An 18,071-nucleotide genomic window follows, 5' to 3' on the forward strand; every position below is an offset into this window, starting at 1 on the left:
TGTGGGAATGTTGTATCTCCTGCCGAGACTTTTGCTTTCATAGGGAGTGATTTTCGTGTGTAAGTTTGGTACTATTCCCTCTAGGATTTTCCAAGTGTATATTATCATGTATCTTTCTCACCTGCGTTCCAGTGAGTACAAATCAAGGGACTTCAACCGTTCCAAGTAATTAAGGTGCTTTATTGTACATACGTGTGCTGTGAAAGTTTTCTGTACACTCTCCAGATCAGCAATGTCGCCAGCCTTGAAGGTGGCAGTTACTGTACAGCAATACTCCAGCCTAGAGAGCACAACTGATTTGAAGAGAATCATTATGGGCTTGGCATCCCTAGTTTTAAAAGTTTCATTATCCATCCTGTCATTTTCCTAGCAGATGCGGTAGATACATTGTCGTGATCTTTGAAGGTGAGATCCACTGACATGATCACTCCCAGGTCTTTCACATTAGTTTTTCGCTCTGTTGTGTGGTTGGAATTTGTTTTATACTCTGATGAACTTTTAATTTACTCAAGTTTTCCATATCTTAGTAGTTGAGATTTCTCTTCATTGAACTTCATATTCTTTTCTACCTACCATGACACTGTCATGGCAATTCTGGTGTCATCTGCAAAGAAAGACACGGTGCTGTGGCTTACATCTCTGTCTATGTCAGACATGAGGATGAGGAACAGGATGGGAGTGAATACTGTGCCTTATGGAACACTGGGAGCGAGTACTGTGCCTTATGGAACACTGGGAGCGAGTACTGTGCCTTGTGGAACACTGAGAGCGAGTACTGTGCCTTGTGGAACACTGGGAGCGAGTACCGTGCCTTATGGAACACTGGGAGCGAGTACTGTGCCTTGTGGAACACTGGGAGCGAGTACTGTGCCTTGTGGAACACTGGGAGCGAGTACTGTGCCTTGTGGAACACTTGGAGCGAGTACTGTGCCTTGTGGAACACTGGGAGCGAGTACCGTGCCTTTTGGAACACTGGGAGCGAGTACTGTGCCTTGTGGAAGACTGGGAGCGAGTACTGTGCCTTGTGGAACACTGGGAGCGAGTACTGTGCCTTGTGGAACACTGGGAGCGAGTACTGTGCCTTGTGGAACACTGGGAGCGAGTACTGTGCCTTGTGGAACACTGGGAGCGAGTACTGTGCCTTGTGGAACACTGGGAGCGAGTACTGTGCCTTGTGGAACACTGGGAGCGAGTACTGTGCCTTGTGGAACACTGGGAGCGAGTACCGTGCCTTATGGAACACTGGGAGCGAGTACTGTGCCTTGTGGAACACTGGGAGCGAGTACTGTGCCTTGTGGAACACTGGGAGCGAGTACTGTGCCTTGTGGAACACTGGGAGCGTGTACTGTGCCTTGTGGAACAGAGCTTTTCACCGTAGCTGCCTCAGACTTTACTCTGTTGACTACTACTCTTTGTGTTCTGTTTGCTAGGAAGTTATAGATCCATCTACCAACTTTTCCTGTTATTCCTTTATCACTCATTTATGTGCGCTGTTACACCATGGTCACACTTGTCAATGACTTTCGCAAAGTCTGTGTATAATACATATATATTTTGTTAATCCTCTACAGCATCCAGGACCTTGTCATAGTGGTCCAGTAGCTGGGACAGGCAGGAGCGACCTGCTCTAAACCCGTGTTGCCCTGGCTTGTGTAACTGATGAGTATCTAGATGGTTGGTGATCTTGCTTCTTAGAACCCTCTCAAGATTTTTATGATATGGGATGTTAGTGCTATCAGTCTGTAGTTCTTTGCTTTACTGCCACCTTTGTGGAGTGGGGCTGTGTCTGTTGTCTTTAGTGAGTGTGGGATGACCTGTGTTCATGAGAGGGACTTCTTGCAATAATAATCATGATAATATAAGCATACTCTGGTTATATTATCATAATTATAAATATATTATTACTACAGGAAACTAATTTTTATTGTAATACTTTTAGTAAAATGCAATCTCAGAAATATATTTATTAGTAAAAAATATTCTGATGTGTATATACTACCAACATTAGTACATATATACATTGACGTTTGTATATTCCAGTGAATAATTAACTCAACACAGACTCCAGGTTGAGGGACTGACTGCTTCAGTCTTCCCATCACCTTCCACTATTATTTGAATTCGACTGAAGAAACTACTCGTTGGCGAAACGTTTCCCCAATAAAACATTCCCAAATGTTGCACAAGTATGCCATTCTTCAACATTCATCAATATATACACTTCAAGTTTGCTTTAAAACGCAATACATCCACATTAAGATAAGATAAGATTTCGTTCGGATTTTTAACCCCGGAGGGTTAGCCACCCAGGATAACCCAAGAAAGTCAGTGCGTCATCGAGGACTGTCTAACTTATTTCCATTGTGGTCCTTAATCTTGTCCCCCAGGATGCCACCCACACCAGTCGACTAACACCCAGGTACCTATTTGCTGCTAGGTGAACAGGACAATAGGTGTAAGGAAACGTGTCGAAATGTTTCCACCCGCCGGGAATCGAACCCGGGCCCTCCGTGTGTGAAGCGGGAGCTTTAGCCACCAGGCCACCGGGCCACCTCCACCAGGCTACCAGGCCACCGGGCCACATTAAGTTGTAAGATAATGTTGAATATGTCCGGTGAACCAGCTAATAATTGACCATTAGTCCCATCACTCCTGAACCACCTATAGTGATGAACAATTCTGAACAGGAACAATTACCTTCCATGGGACACATGTCATCAGCTCTGTGGATGATCAATACGTCAATATAATCCAACTGAAGACGCTCCAGTGAGGCCTTGACAGACTCCACTATGTGTTTCCTTGACAGTCCTCTCTCGTCTCCTCTGTTGGTACAAATGTAAACTATTAATACATGTGCAGTGATTTACAGTGACCAGTGCAGTGATTTACAGTGACCAATGCAGTGATTCACAGTGACCAGTGCAGTGATTTACAGTGACCAATGCAGTGATTTACAGTGACCAGTGCAGTGATTCACAGTGACCAGTGCAGTGATTTACAGTGACCAGTGCAGTGATTTACAGTGACCAGTGCAGTGATTCACAGTGACCAATGCAGTGATTCACAGTGATCAGTGCAGTGATTTACAGTGACCAGTGCAGTGATTCACAGTGACCAATGCAGTGATTCACAGTGACCAATGCAGTGATTCACAGTGACCAGTGCATCACTACGCCTCTTCGCAACCCGGAAAACGTTAGGTTGTTTACACAAGAGAGTGGTAAACCCGTAGGGGTCATGCAATACCTGAGAGAGAGAAATATTATTAACCTAACTTGACTATAACCAAAAATAATATGTCGTAGGCAGCTGCTTATAATCTACTCAACCTTCTATAACAGCCTGATTATAGCCAAGACATGATCATACATGTTGATACGTGAATCATACATGTTGGTACGTGAATCATACATGTTGGTACGTGAATCATACATATTCACACGTGAATCATACATGTTGGTACGTGAATCATACATGTTCACACGTAAATCATACATGTTGGTACGTGAATCATACATGTTCACACGTGAATCATACATGTTGATACGTGAATTACACATGTTCACACGTGAATCATACATGTTGATACGTGAATCATGCATATTCATACAGTAGGGCCAATACAAAGCTGCTAATTATACACTGCATATAGCAAGCATTATAGGCTGACTGTAGCAGCCTACAACAGGCCTAGTACAGCCTATACAAGATACTGTTAGTTGGTATAGAACCTAACAGAAATATTATAGGTTGGCAGTAACCTACGTAAGACATTATAGGTTCACTATAACCAGCTAAAGGCATTATAGGTTAACTATAACCAGCTAAAGGCATTATAGGTACACTATAACCAGCTCAAGACATTATAGGTACACTATAACCAGCTCAAGACATTATAGGTTCACTATAACTAGCTCAAGACATTATAGGTACACTATAACCAGCTCAAGACATTATAGGTTCACTATAACCAGCTCAAGACATTATAGGTTCACTATAACCAGCTCAAGACATTATAGGTTCACTATAACCAGCTCAAGACATTATAGGTTCACTATAACCAGCTCAAGACATTATAGGTTCACTATAACCAGCTCAAGACATTATAGGTTCACTATAACCAGCTCAAGACATTATAGATTCACTATAACCAGCTCAAGACATTATAGATTCATTATAACCAGCTCTAGACATTATAGGTTCACTATAAACAGCTCAAGACATTATAGATTCACTATAACCAGCTCAAGACATTATAGATTCACTATAACCAGCTCAAGACATTATAGGTTCACTATAAAAAGCTCTAGACATTATAGGTTCACTATAACCAACTTAAGACATTATAGGTTCACTATAACCAGCTCAAGACATTATAGGTTCACTATAACCAACTTAAGACATTATAGGTTCACTATAACCAGCTCAAGACATTATAGGTTCACTATAACCAGCTCAAGACATTATAGGTTCACTATAACCAGCTCAAGACATTATAGGTTCACTATAACCAGCTCAAGACATTATAGGTTCACTATAACCAGCTAAAGGCATTATAGGTTCACTATAACCAGCTCTAGACATTATAGGTTCACTATAACCAACTTAAGACATTATAGGTTCACTATAACCAGCTCAAGACATTATAGGTTCACTATAACCAGCTCAAGACATTATAGGTTCACTATAACCAACTTAAGACATTATAGGTTCACTATAACCAGCTCAAGACATTATAGGTTCACTATAACCAGCTCAAGACATTATAGGTTCACTATAACCAGCTCAAGACATTATAGGTTCACTATAACCAGCTCAAGACATTATAAGTTCACTATAACCAGCTCAAGACATTATAGGTTCACTATAACCAACTTAAGACATTATAGGTTCACTATAACCAGCTCAAGACATTATAGGTTCACTATAACCAGCTCAAGACATTATAGGTTCACTATAACCAGTTCAAGACATTATAGGTTCACTATAACCAGCTCAAGACATTATAGGTTCACTATAACCAGCTCAAGACATTATATGTTCACTATAACCAGCTAAAGGCATTATAGGTTCACTATAACCAGCTCTAGACATTATAGGTTCACTATAACCAACTTAAGATATTATAGGTTCACTATAACCAGCTCAAGACATTATAGGTTCACTATAACCAACTTAAGACATTATAGGTTCACTATAACCAGCTCAAGACATTATAGGTTCACTATAACCAGCTCAAGACATTATAGTTTCACTATAACCAGCTCAAGACATTATAGGTTCACTATAACCAGCTCAAGACATTATAGGTTCACTATAACCAGCTAAAGGCATTATAGGTTCACTATAACCAGCTCTAGACATTATAGGTTCACTATAACCAACTTAAGACATTATAGGTTCACTATAACCAGCTCAAGACATTATAGGTTCACTATAACCAGCTCTAGACATTATAGGTTCACTATAACCAACTTAAGACATTATAGGTTCACTATAACCAGCTCAAGACATTATAGGTTCACTATAACCAACTTAAGACATTATAGGTTCACTATAACCAGCTCAAGACATTATAGGTTCACTATAACCAGCTCAAGACATTATAGGTTCACTATAACCAGCTCAAGACATTATAGATTCACTATAACCAGCTCAAGACATTATAGGTTCACTATAACCAGCTAAAGGCATTATAGGTTCACTATAACCAGCTCTAGACATTATAGGTTCACTATAACCAACTTAAGACATTATAGGTTCACTATAACCAGCTCAAGACATTATAGGTTCACTATAACCAGCTCAAGACATTATAGGTTCACTGTAACCAGCTCAAGACATTATAGGTTCACTATAACCAGCTCAAGACATTATAGGTTCACTATAACCAGCTCAAGACATTATAAGTTCACTATAACCAGCTCAAGACATTATAGGTTCACTATAACCAACTTAAGACATTATAGGTTCACTATAACCAGCTCAAGACATTATAGGTTCACTATAACCAGCTCAAGACATTATAGGTTCACTATAACCAGCTCAAGACATTATAGGTTCACTATAACCAGCTCAAGACATTATAGGTTCACTATAACCAGCTAAAGGCATTATAGGTTCACTATAACCAGCTCTAGACATTATAGGTTCACTATAACCAACTTAAGACATTATAGGTTCACTATAACCAGCTCAAGACATTATAGGTTCACTATAACCAGCTCAAGACATTATAGGTTCACTATAACCAACTTAAGACATTATAGGTTCACTATAACCAGCTCAAGACATTATAGGTTCACTATAACCAGCTCAAGACATTATAGGTTCACAATAACCAGCTCAAGACATTATAGGTTCACTATAACCAGCTCAAGACATTATAGGTTCACTATAACCAGCTCAAGACATTATAGGTTCACTATAACCAGCTCAAGACATTATAGGTTCACTATAACCAGCTCAAGACATTATAGGTTCACTATAACCAGCTAAAGGCATTATAGGTTCACTATAACCAGCTCTAGACATTATAGGTTCACTATAACCAACTTAAGACATTATAGGTTCACTATAACCAGCTCAAGACATTATAGGTTCACTATAACCAGCTCAAGACATTATAGGTTCACTATAACCAACTTAAGACATTATAGGTTCACTATAACCAGCTCAAGACATTATAGGTTCACTATAACCAGCTCAAGACATTATTGGTTCACTATAACCAGCTCAAGACATTATAGGTTCACTATAACCAGCTCAAGACATTATAGGTTGACTGTAACCAGCTCAAGACATTATAGGTTCACTATAACCTGCTCAAGACATTATAGGTTCACTATAACCAGCTCAAGACATTATAGGTTCACTATAACCAGCTCTAGACATTATAGGTTCACTATAACCAGCTCAAGACATTATAGGTTCACTATAACCAGCTCAAGACATTATAGATTCACTATAACCAGCTCAAGACATTATAGGTTCACTATAACCAGCTCAAGACATTATAGGTTGACTATAACTAATAATTTTTAAGTTCATATTATTAGCAAACTAATTAAAACTGAGCGAGAGAGAGAGAGAGAGAGAGAGAGAGAGAGAGAGAGAGAGAGAGAGAGAGACCTTAAAATACAAGTACAATCACAGGTTCTTCAGGCAAATCGGTGCACAATCATAACAAAATCTTATACAATAATCATACACAATACAGCTGCAGGTGAGGACAAGCAATACAATAATACAATAATACAATAATCAGCACAATACGTTTCTATACTTTTCTTCAGATACACAGCAGCTTCAGGCACTCTGGAACAATCTTATGTATAACAACCACTGGGGGTTGAATGATAGCTCTAGGCGTCTCGTATTGCAATCAACACATCATCAGGAGTTTGAAAAGTTGCAGAAATGATGTTGTCGTGATTGCAATATGAGAGGCGTTATTATTCAACTTCCTTTTGTTGTTTTGCATCTTGTATCGCTTGTTCGCGATTCTTGCATATATATATATATATATGTATATATATATATATATATATATATATATATATATATATATATATATATATATATATATATATATATATATATATATATATATATAAAGGCAGGTCTATGACTGAGAGAAATATAACTGAATCAAGTTTCTTAAAAAATAGTATTGAATTTAATATGAATATTAGTTCAGGGTTATGTAAGTTAGATTCATTTTTAATTTATAACATTTGTGAGATCGTGCATGAAGTGATATTTCAGCCTAAAAAGTCTTTTCCAGGACCATTATTTTAACAGTCCATCACTGTCTTGCCAGAGGGGCGCCCACACTACAGCGCAAAACTGCGAATATTCTCACCCCTACCATCATCTCTCCTTCATAGTGTAGGAACTGTATTTCCCACCTCCAGGACTCAAGTCCAGCTAACCTGTTTTCATGAACCACTTTATAAATGTTACCTTGTTCACACTCCAACAGCACATCAAGTCATAAAAACCCTTGGCTTCCACTCACTCCTATATAAGATGACTGGATGTCTAAGTCTCTCACTCACAAAACCTTTAACCCATCCCTCCAATCTTTCCTAGAACAACCCCTACCTTCCAACACTACAGATATATACGCTCTGCAAGTCATTCTATTTTGTGCCATACTCTTTAAATGTCCGAAATACCTCAACAACACAACCCTTTCTCTGTCATCTAGATAATACTTTTAGTAACCCTGCACCTCCTTCTAATCTTCAATCTACGAATTCTCTGCATAATATTCACACCACACATTGCCCTCAGACATGACATCTCCACTGCCTCCAGCCTTCTCCTCGCTGCAAAATTCACCACCCATGCTTCACACCCATATAAGAGTGTTGGTATAACTGTATTTCCATACATTTCCCTCTTTGCTTCCATGGATAAAGTTGTTTGTCTCCAAACACTCCTCAATGCACCACTCACTGTTGTGACCACACAAAGAGAACAAAATAGCTGGAAACCATGCCTTAGGCTCACTGGTGCGCCCGGGGCTAGGGTGAAACTTGGCTTGTAACCAAGCTACCTAGCTTTTTGTCGCATTTGTGGCTCAGTGGTCCAAAGCTTTACATTGGAAGCCGTACCACTCCCCGCACGTGGCTTCGAATCCTGCTGACTGCGATTTTTCTCTGCATATCCTTCCACTTGTGTCTGCATGGTACATTGATTATAAATATATATATATATATATATATATATATATATATATATATATATATATATATATATATATATATATACACACACATATATATTTATTATTAGTATCACACTGGCCGTCTCCCACCAAGGCAGGGTGGCCGAAAAAGAAAAAACTTTCACCATCATTCACTCCATCACTGTCTTGCCAGAAGGGTGCTTTACACTACAGTTTTTAAACTGCAACATTAACACCCCTCCTTCCAGGAGTGCAGGCACTGTACTTCCCATCTCCAGGACTCAAGTCCGGCCTGCCGGTTTCCCTGAACCCCTTCATAAATGTTACTTTGCTCACACTCCAACAGCACGTCAAGTATTAAAAACCATTTGTCTCCATTCACTCCTATCGGTACGACATATATATATATATATATATATATATATATATATATATATATATATATATATATATATATATATATATATATATATATATATATACATATATATATATATACATATACATATGGAATAAGATCACAGTAAACAGGTGATATCACAATATGCGGAACAACCACTGTGGAAAAAAATCGTGAAATTCCAAGCGCTTTCGTGATTTCTCATACGCTCAAGGAAGTATAAAAACAAAAGACTGCGAGTAAGACATAAGAGTGGTTCTTGTGTATATATATAAACTGAGAGGTGCGTATCTTTCAGTGTAAATACACCGGTAGTTTACATTAATACCTATTTTAGGTATTAAAGTACAGTGGAACTCCGGATTTCATACTTAATCTGTTCCATAAGGTCGGTCTAAATCCGAAACGTACGAAAACTGAAGTAATATTTCTCATAAGAAATGATGCAAATACAATTAATCCGTTTCAGATACCCAAAAATATTAACAAAAAATATTTTTTTTTAATGAATAACTATAGTTTTCATACAAAAAACAACGAGAAATAAATATAAATGACTCACTTTAATGATAAATAAACATTACATACCTTTATTGAAGACTCTTGTTGGCGTATTGAAGAACTTGAGGAGGGGAGAGGGAGTTGAGGTTATTGGAATCCCCCTCCAAAAGGACTTCAGGTATCAAAGTTCTCTCTAGGGTTACTTCCCTTCTTTGTCTGTTACTGGCACTGTACCCCTGTCGTACTAAAAATGTGTCCAGAGAGCTCTGTTTCTGGGACAATGTATTGTCACTGAACATGTTGCATATACGGCTTGTATCAGCTTGGTAAGGTGATATTTTTCAACAAAAGTTTGCAATTCATTCCGCTTTGCACACATGTCCTTAATCACAGAAGAAGGCACCTTCCCGCGTTTCAAAAGAGGCCTCTTTCGTCACAACTAAACACTTGTTGGGGTAGGAAACCTCCAGCCTCTACGTATTCCTTGAATTCATCAACGAATTCTTTGGCCACACGTTTGTCTGAACTTGCAGCCTCACCATGTCTTACAACACTGTGTATGCCACTGTCTGTTGAACCAGCCTTTGCTGGCCTTAAATTCACTAACAGCAGCACTCGTTCAAGGCATTTTCTTTACGAGATCCACATGCAACTGCCTTGCCTTTTCGGCAAGGTAGTTGCATGTGGATCTCGTAAAGAAAATGCAAATGATCGAGGCCCCAACACTATCTCCCTCTAACTGTTTTCCGTTGATCCACACCAACAACTTTTCCACATCTTCGACTGTTGGCGATCTCTTTTTCGTTAGCATATTTTCCCCTTTTGCAACTTTAGCTTCCTTGATTTTTACTTTGCCAGGATGGAACAGAGTGTTGATTTCGACTTCGCATGCATCCTGGCAAGCTCGGCTAGGTACGCCACTTTCGTATTGTTCTACAATCCCTCTTGAATTCTATTATGTTTTTCACCTTCTTTACCAAAGGGCTGGCACTAGGAGCTTTCTTTGAGCCCAAGGTGGCTTATTTCTCAGCCACAATCAATAAACAAGCACAAAAATTGCGAAATGTTTCGGGTGAACGCTCACTCAACCAGTGACGCGGGCGGACGCATCTAATACCTACAATTTCCGGATGGAGGTAGGAAATCCGAACCAAAATTTCCTCCCAAAAAGTGTTCTAAATCCGAATTGTACGATATTCGGATCGTACGAAAACTGAAGTTCCACTGTATTCTTGACTGTTGGAGTACATATGGAGTACAGGTGGCATGCAGTCTTAATGACCCTCGTGTAGCCAACAGGCTTGAACCCAAGTACAATGCATGGCAGTGACAGGTACAGAGGCACTACACAACATACACTAAACATACCTTCTACAAAAAATACAACGCAATATACAAGTACTGAAGCAAGATATACAGGGTCATAAATACAACAGAATACAACTGTATTTTTGCAGGCATTAAAGCTCCTAAAATAATGTGTATTTTAGCGTGTATATAATGGCGGTGCATAGGTAGTGTTGGCACGAACAGTTACCTGGAACCATTGGCACTCTCGCTCCGTCTGCTTGTCTCTGACCCGCGTCTCATTCGGTCTTTCCTTGTTTTGACAGAGAAAAAGACCAGGTTAAAGCACTTGATGGGTGTGTTAGGACCATTCTGTCTCACTCTGTTTCTCTCTTTCTCTCTGACTCTCTCTTTCTCTCTTTGTCTCTCTCTGTCTCTGTCTCTCTGTCTTTCTCTCTCTCTCTCTCTCTCTCTCTCTCTCTCTCTCTCTCTCTCTCTCTCTCTCTCTCTCTCTCTCTCTCTGTCTCTCTCTCTCTCTCTCTCTCTCTCTCCCTCTCTCCCTACACTTATGAATTTACTCCATAAAGTGCTGAGTTTACTCCATTGAATAATAATAATAATAATAATAATAATAATAATAATAATAATAATAATAATAATAATAATAATGATGATGATCGCAAATCTTCCTTGGATCAAGAACATGAGGGCAGATTTGTAGATGAATGGTTCAGAGAACCGACATGTTGATAAATTAGACACATGTGCAACTCTTGGGTATCTTTATTGAGGAAACGTTTCGCCACACAGTGGCTTCATCAGTCCATACAAAGGAGAATCTTGAAGAACAGGAGGAGAATGAGGTAATCAGTCCCTCAACCTTGAGTCGAGGTGTTCAGTCCAAGATTGATGGACTGAACACATCGACTCAAGGTTGAGGGACTGATTACCTCATTCTCCTCCTGTTCTTCAAGTTTCTCCTACGTATGGACTGATGAAGCCACTGTGTGGCGAAACGTTTCCTCAATAAAGATACCCAAGAGTTGCACATGTGTCTAATTTATCAACATGAGGGCAGCTCAAATCCTGTGGTTCACGAACCCTACACCATTGAAGGATCCGAGGTCAAGCTTCCTACATGAGTGCCTGATCCAGCAGGCTGTTGTCACCTGCCTGATAAAGCAGGCTGTTGATGCCTGCTTGATCCAACAGGCTGTTACCTGCCTGATCCAGCAAGCTGTTACCTGCCTGATCCAGCAAGCTGTTGTTGCCTACCTGATTCAGCAGACTGTTGTTGTCTGCCTGATTCAGCAGGCTGTTGTTGCCTGCTTGATCCAGCAGGTTGTTGTTGCCTGCTTGATCCAGCAGGCTGTTCTTGCCTGCCTGATTCAGCAGGCTGTTGTTGCCTGCTTGATCCAGCAGGATGTTATTGCCTGCATGATACAGCAGGCTGTTGTTGCCTGCTTGATCCAGCAGGCTGTTACCTGCCTGATCCAGCAGACTGTTGTTGCCTGCTTGATCCAGCAGGCTGTTACCTGTCTGATCCAGCAGGCTGTTGTTGCCTTCCTGATACAGCAGATTGTTGTTGCCTGCCTGATCCAGTAAACTGTTGTTGCCTGCTTGATCCAACAGGCTGTTGTTGCCTGCTGGATCCAGCGGGCTGTTGTTACCTGCCGGATCCAGCAGGCTGTTGTTGCCTACTCGATCCAGCAGGCTACTGATGCCGCCTGATCTAGTAGGCTGTTGTTCCCTGCTTGATCCAGCAGGTTGTTGTTGCCAGCATGATCCAGCAGGCTGTTGTTTTCTGCTTGATCCAGCAGGCTGTTGTTGCCTGCCTGATAAAGCAGGCTGTTTTTGCCTGCTTGATCCAGCAGGCTGTTGTTGCCTGCCTGATCCAGCAGGCTGTTGTTACCTGCATGATCCAGCAGGCTGTTGTTACCTGCCTGATCGAGCAGGCGGCTGTTGCCTGCCTGATTCAGCAGGCTGTTGTTGCCTACTTGATCCAGCAGGTTGCTGATGCTGCCTGATCCAGCAGGCTGTTGTTCCCTGCTGGATCCAGCACGTTGTTGTTACCTGCCTGATCCAGCAGGCTGTTGTTACCTGCTTGATCCAGCAGGCTGTTGTTACCTGCCTGATCCAACAGGCTGTTGTTGCCTGCTTGATCCAGCAGGCTGTTGTTACTTGCCTGATCCAGCAGGCTGTTATTGGCTGCATGATAGAGCAGGCTGTTGTTGCCTGCTTCAGGTCAGGCTAAACAGTCGTTCTCTTGAAACCGCAAGAAAAGTATACCAGTTGTATGAGAGGACATTATTGCACCTACATGAGCATACATGCATTTCTGTAGGCACCTTGGAGTATACACCACCAGTATGACGCATACAACATACAACATACACCCACCTTGGAGTATACATCACCAGTAAGACGCATACAACATACAACATACACCCACCTTGGAGTATACACCACCAGTATGACGCATACAACATACACCCACCTTGGAGTATACACCACCAGTATGACGCATACAACATACACCCACCTTGGAGTATACACCACCAGTATGACGCATACAACATACAACATACACCCACCTTGGAGTATACACCACCAGTATGACGCATACAACATACAACATACAACATACACCCACCTTGGAGTATACACCACCAGTATGACGCATACAACATACAACATACACCCACCTTGGAGTATACACCACCAGTATGACGCATACAACATACAACATACACCCATCTTGGAGTATACACCACCTTGGAGTATACACCACCAGTATGACGCAGTATGACGCATACAACATACAACATACACCCACCTTGGAGTATACACCACCAGTATGACGCATACAACATACAACATACACCCACCTTGGAGTATACACCACCAGTATGACGCATACAACATACAACATACACCCACCTTGGAGTATACACCACCAGTATGACGCATACAACATACACCCACCTTGGAGTATACACCACCAGTATGACGCATACAACATACAACATACAACATACACCCACCTTGGAGTATACACCACCAGTATGACGCATACAACATACAACATACAACATACACCCACCTTGGAGTATACACCACCAGTATGACGCATATAACATACAACGTACGCCCACCTTGGAGTATATACCACCAGTATGACGCATACAACATACATACCCCACCTTGGAGTATACACCACCAGTATGACACAACATACACCATCACCAGTACAACATACAACATACAACATACACCCATCTTGGAGTATACACCACCAGTATGACGCATACAACATACAACATACACCCACCTTGGAGTATACACCACCAGTATGACGCATATAACATACAACATGCAACATACACCCACCTTGGAGTATACACCACCAGTATGACGCATATAACATACAACATACAACATACGCCCACCTTGGAGTATACACCACCAGAATGACGCCTACATCATACAACATACACCCACCTTGGAGTATACATCACCAGTAAGACGCATACAACATACAACATACACCCACCTTGGAGTATACACCACCAGTAAGACGCATACAACATACAACATACACCCACCTTGGAGTATACACCACCAGTAAGACGCATACAACATACAACATACACCCACCTTGGAGTATACACCACCAGTATGACGCATACAACATATACCCACCTTGGAGTATACACCACCAGTATGAAGCATACAACATACACCCACCTTGGAGTATACACCACCAGAATGACGCCTACAACATACAACATACACCCACCTTGGAGTATACATCACCAGTAAGACGCATACAACATACAACATACACCCACCTTGGAGTATACACCACCAGTAAGACGCATACAACATACAACATACACCCACCTTGGAGTATACACCACCAGTAAGACGCATACAACATACAACATACACCCACCTTGGAGTATACACCACCAGTATGACGCATACAACATACAACATACACCCACCTTGGAGTATGCACCACCAGTTTGAAGCATACAACATACAACATACACCCACCTTGGAGTATACACCACCAGTATGACGCATACAACATACAACATACACCCACCTTGGAGTATACACCACCAGTATGACGCATACAACATACAACATACACCCACCTTGGAGTATACACCACCAGTATGACGCATACAACATACAACATACACCCACCTTGGAGTATACACCACCAGTATACAACATACACCCACCACCAGTTGACGCATACACCACCACCAACATACAACATACAACATACACCCACCTTGTATGAGTATACACCACCAGTAACGCATACAACATACAACATACAACATACACCCCACCTTGACATACAACATACAACATACACCCACCTTGGAGTATACACCACCAGTATGACGCATACAACATACAACTTGGAGTATACACCACCAGTATGACGCATACAACATACAACATACACCCACCTTGGAGTATACACCACCAGTATGACGCATACAACATACAACATACACCCACCTTGGAGTATACACCACCAGTATGACGCATACAACATACAACATACAACATACACCCACCTTGGAGTATACACCACCAGTATGACGCATACAACATACAACATACACCCACCTTGGAGTATACACCACCAGTATGACGCATACAACATACAACATACACCTTGGAGTATACACCACCAGTATGACGCATACAACATACAACATACGCCCACCTTGGAGTATATACCACCAGTATGACGCATACAACATACAACATGCACCCACCTTGGAGTATACACCACCAGTATGACGCATACAACATACACCCACCTTGGAGCATACACCACCAGTATGACGCATATAACATACAACATACAACATACACCCACCTTGGAGTATACACCACCAGTATGACGCATATAACATACAACATACACCCACCTTGGGGTATACACCACCGGTATGACGCATATAACATACAACATACACCCACCTTGGAGTATACACCACCAGTATGACGCATATAACATACAACATACACCCACCTTGGAGTATACACCACCAGTATGACGCATATAACATACAACATACACCCACCTTGGAGTATACACCACCAGTATGACGCATATAACATACAACATACACCCACCTTGGAGTATACACCACCAGTATGACGCATATAACATACAACATACAACATACACCCACCTTGGGGTATACACCACCAGTATGACGCATACAACATACAACATACACCCACCTTGGGGTATACGCCACCAGTATGACGCATACAACATACAACATACAACATACACCCACCTTGGGGTATACACCACCAGTATGAAGCATACAACATACACCTGAAAAATCTTGTCAAGAAACTGGAAGGAGAGTATATGCATACAAGGAGACTAGCCCAAGAGCTAGAGTGTATGAACTGTGAGGAGGAGCCAGGGCAAGGACGTACAAAATACTTAGAGGAGTCGAGAGAGAGAGAGAGAGAGAGAGAGAGAGAGAGAGAGAGAGAGAGAGAGAGAGAGAGAGAGAGAGAGAGAGAGAGAGAGAGAGAGAGAGAGAGAGAGAGAGAGAGAGAGAGATGGACACTAAAACAAAGCTAGCATCAGGTAGGGTAGGCTCCAAAACCTGGTGGTCCCTGGTCAAGGACAGACAAGGTTATCTGCCTGATGAACTCATTCCACCTCTAAATCGACAGGATGGGACCACCTCTACTAGTAGTCAAGAGAAGGCGGACCTCTTTGCTGAACACTTTGCTACCAAAATGCAAGTTCCTGATCCAGCAAGGGACCCTCCTTGGCTAGCTGCAAGAACTGTGTCAAAACTGTCAGTGGTGACAATAAGGCAGGAGGAGGTGCATTTCCTTCTTTAATCACTTGACCAAGAAAAGGCTGTGGGCCCAGACAAGTTGAGCCCAAGATTGTTGAGAAGATGTGCAGACCAGCTAGCAGCACCTCTAACTCGCATCTTTCAGCATTGCCTAGTACAGTGTAAATGGCCCTCTCCATGGAAAGAGGCAAATGTAGTCCCAGTTCACAAAAAGAAGAGCAGAGCAGAAATCAGCAACTACAGACCAGTGTCACTCCTGTCAATCACTGGTAAGATCCTTGAGACAATAATCTCAAGACAAATGACAGAGTTTTTTGACTACCACTCACTACTTTGTGATCGTCAGTATGGCTTCAGGAAAGGTTACTCTGCTGCTGATCTGTTGTTAAACCTCTCCACTAAGTGGCACCAGTCACTGGATGAATCCAAAGTCAGCTGTGTGGTAGCACTGGACATTGCTGGCGCTTTCGACCGGGTGTGGCACCAGGGCCTCTTAGCAAAACTTCAAGCACTGGGAATTGCAGGCTCTACGCTATGTCTCCTCAGTGATTACCTTCATGGTAGATCTCTAAGTGTAGTTCTCAATGGAACGGAATCAGCAAGACATCCTATTGGGGCAAGTGTTCCACAAGGAAGCGTGCTGGGTCCATTGTTATGGAAAGTCTACTTCAACGACCTTGTTCATCTCATCCCAGAATCACATGCATATGCAGACGACTGTACAGTGACATTTACTTATCCAAGAGAAGAAATGCCAGCTGCTCTAAGCTACATCAATCACCAGCTAAGAGCTATATCAGCTTGGGGAAACAGATGACAAATAACATTTGCACCTGAGAAAACACAAATGATGATGGTATCTAGGAACCATGACTGTAATGCCGGTGCAGTAGTAAGTATGAATGGGAGGGTGTTGGCACCTGGGAAAGAAATTGATATCCTTGGGGTGAAATATGACTCCAAACAGACTATGAAGAACTACGTCGTAAATCTTGCAAACAAGGCAACCAGGACGCTTACAGTACTTCGCCGTATCTCGCATCTGCTTGACAGTAGGGGTTGCAAGATTTTGTACGAGGCACAAGTACGCTCACATCTTGAGTATGCTCCACTTTCTTCGTTTGCCTGCCCCCCTTCCTTTCATCTGCGACTACTTGACAGAGTAGAGAACAGAGCAAGACGTCTCATCTCTCGCCTGGACCCATCCTGGATAGATCTGTCATTTCAGCAGAGCCTTTAACATAGGAGGGATGTGGGTGGCCTTACTGTTATGTACAAGGCCAATATTGTCAAAATACCACACTTGGATTCACTTCGAGGA

The 18,071-nt window shown here is 41.7% G+C and overlaps 1 protein-coding gene across 8 annotated transcripts in view; it reads right to left on the bottom strand.

The window, feature by feature from the left end:
- LOC128684243 (voltage-gated potassium channel subunit beta-1) overlaps window positions 1-18,071 on the bottom strand; it is a 621,311-nt gene that overhangs the window by 10,796 nt on the left and 592,444 nt on the right. For 7 of the 8 annotated variants that reach the window (XM_070093873.1, XM_070093861.1, XM_070093853.1 and 4 more), the window contains 2 exons: window positions 11,137-11,199; window positions 2,698-2,825 (listed from right to left, as the gene is read on the bottom strand). In XM_070093873.1, coding sequence (XP_069949974.1) covers window positions 2,698-2,825; window positions 11,137-11,199 — 191 coding nt within the window. The remainder of the gene's footprint in view (window positions 1-2,697; window positions 2,826-11,136; window positions 11,200-18,071) is intronic. The other variant, XM_070093867.1, reaches the window with a different exon arrangement.

Source organism: Cherax quadricarinatus, chromosome 4, assembly GCF_038502225.1.
Source record: "Cherax quadricarinatus isolate ZL_2023a chromosome 4, ASM3850222v1, whole genome shotgun sequence".
NCBI classification, from domain to species: Eukaryota; Metazoa; Arthropoda; class Malacostraca; order Decapoda; family Parastacidae; genus Cherax; species Cherax quadricarinatus.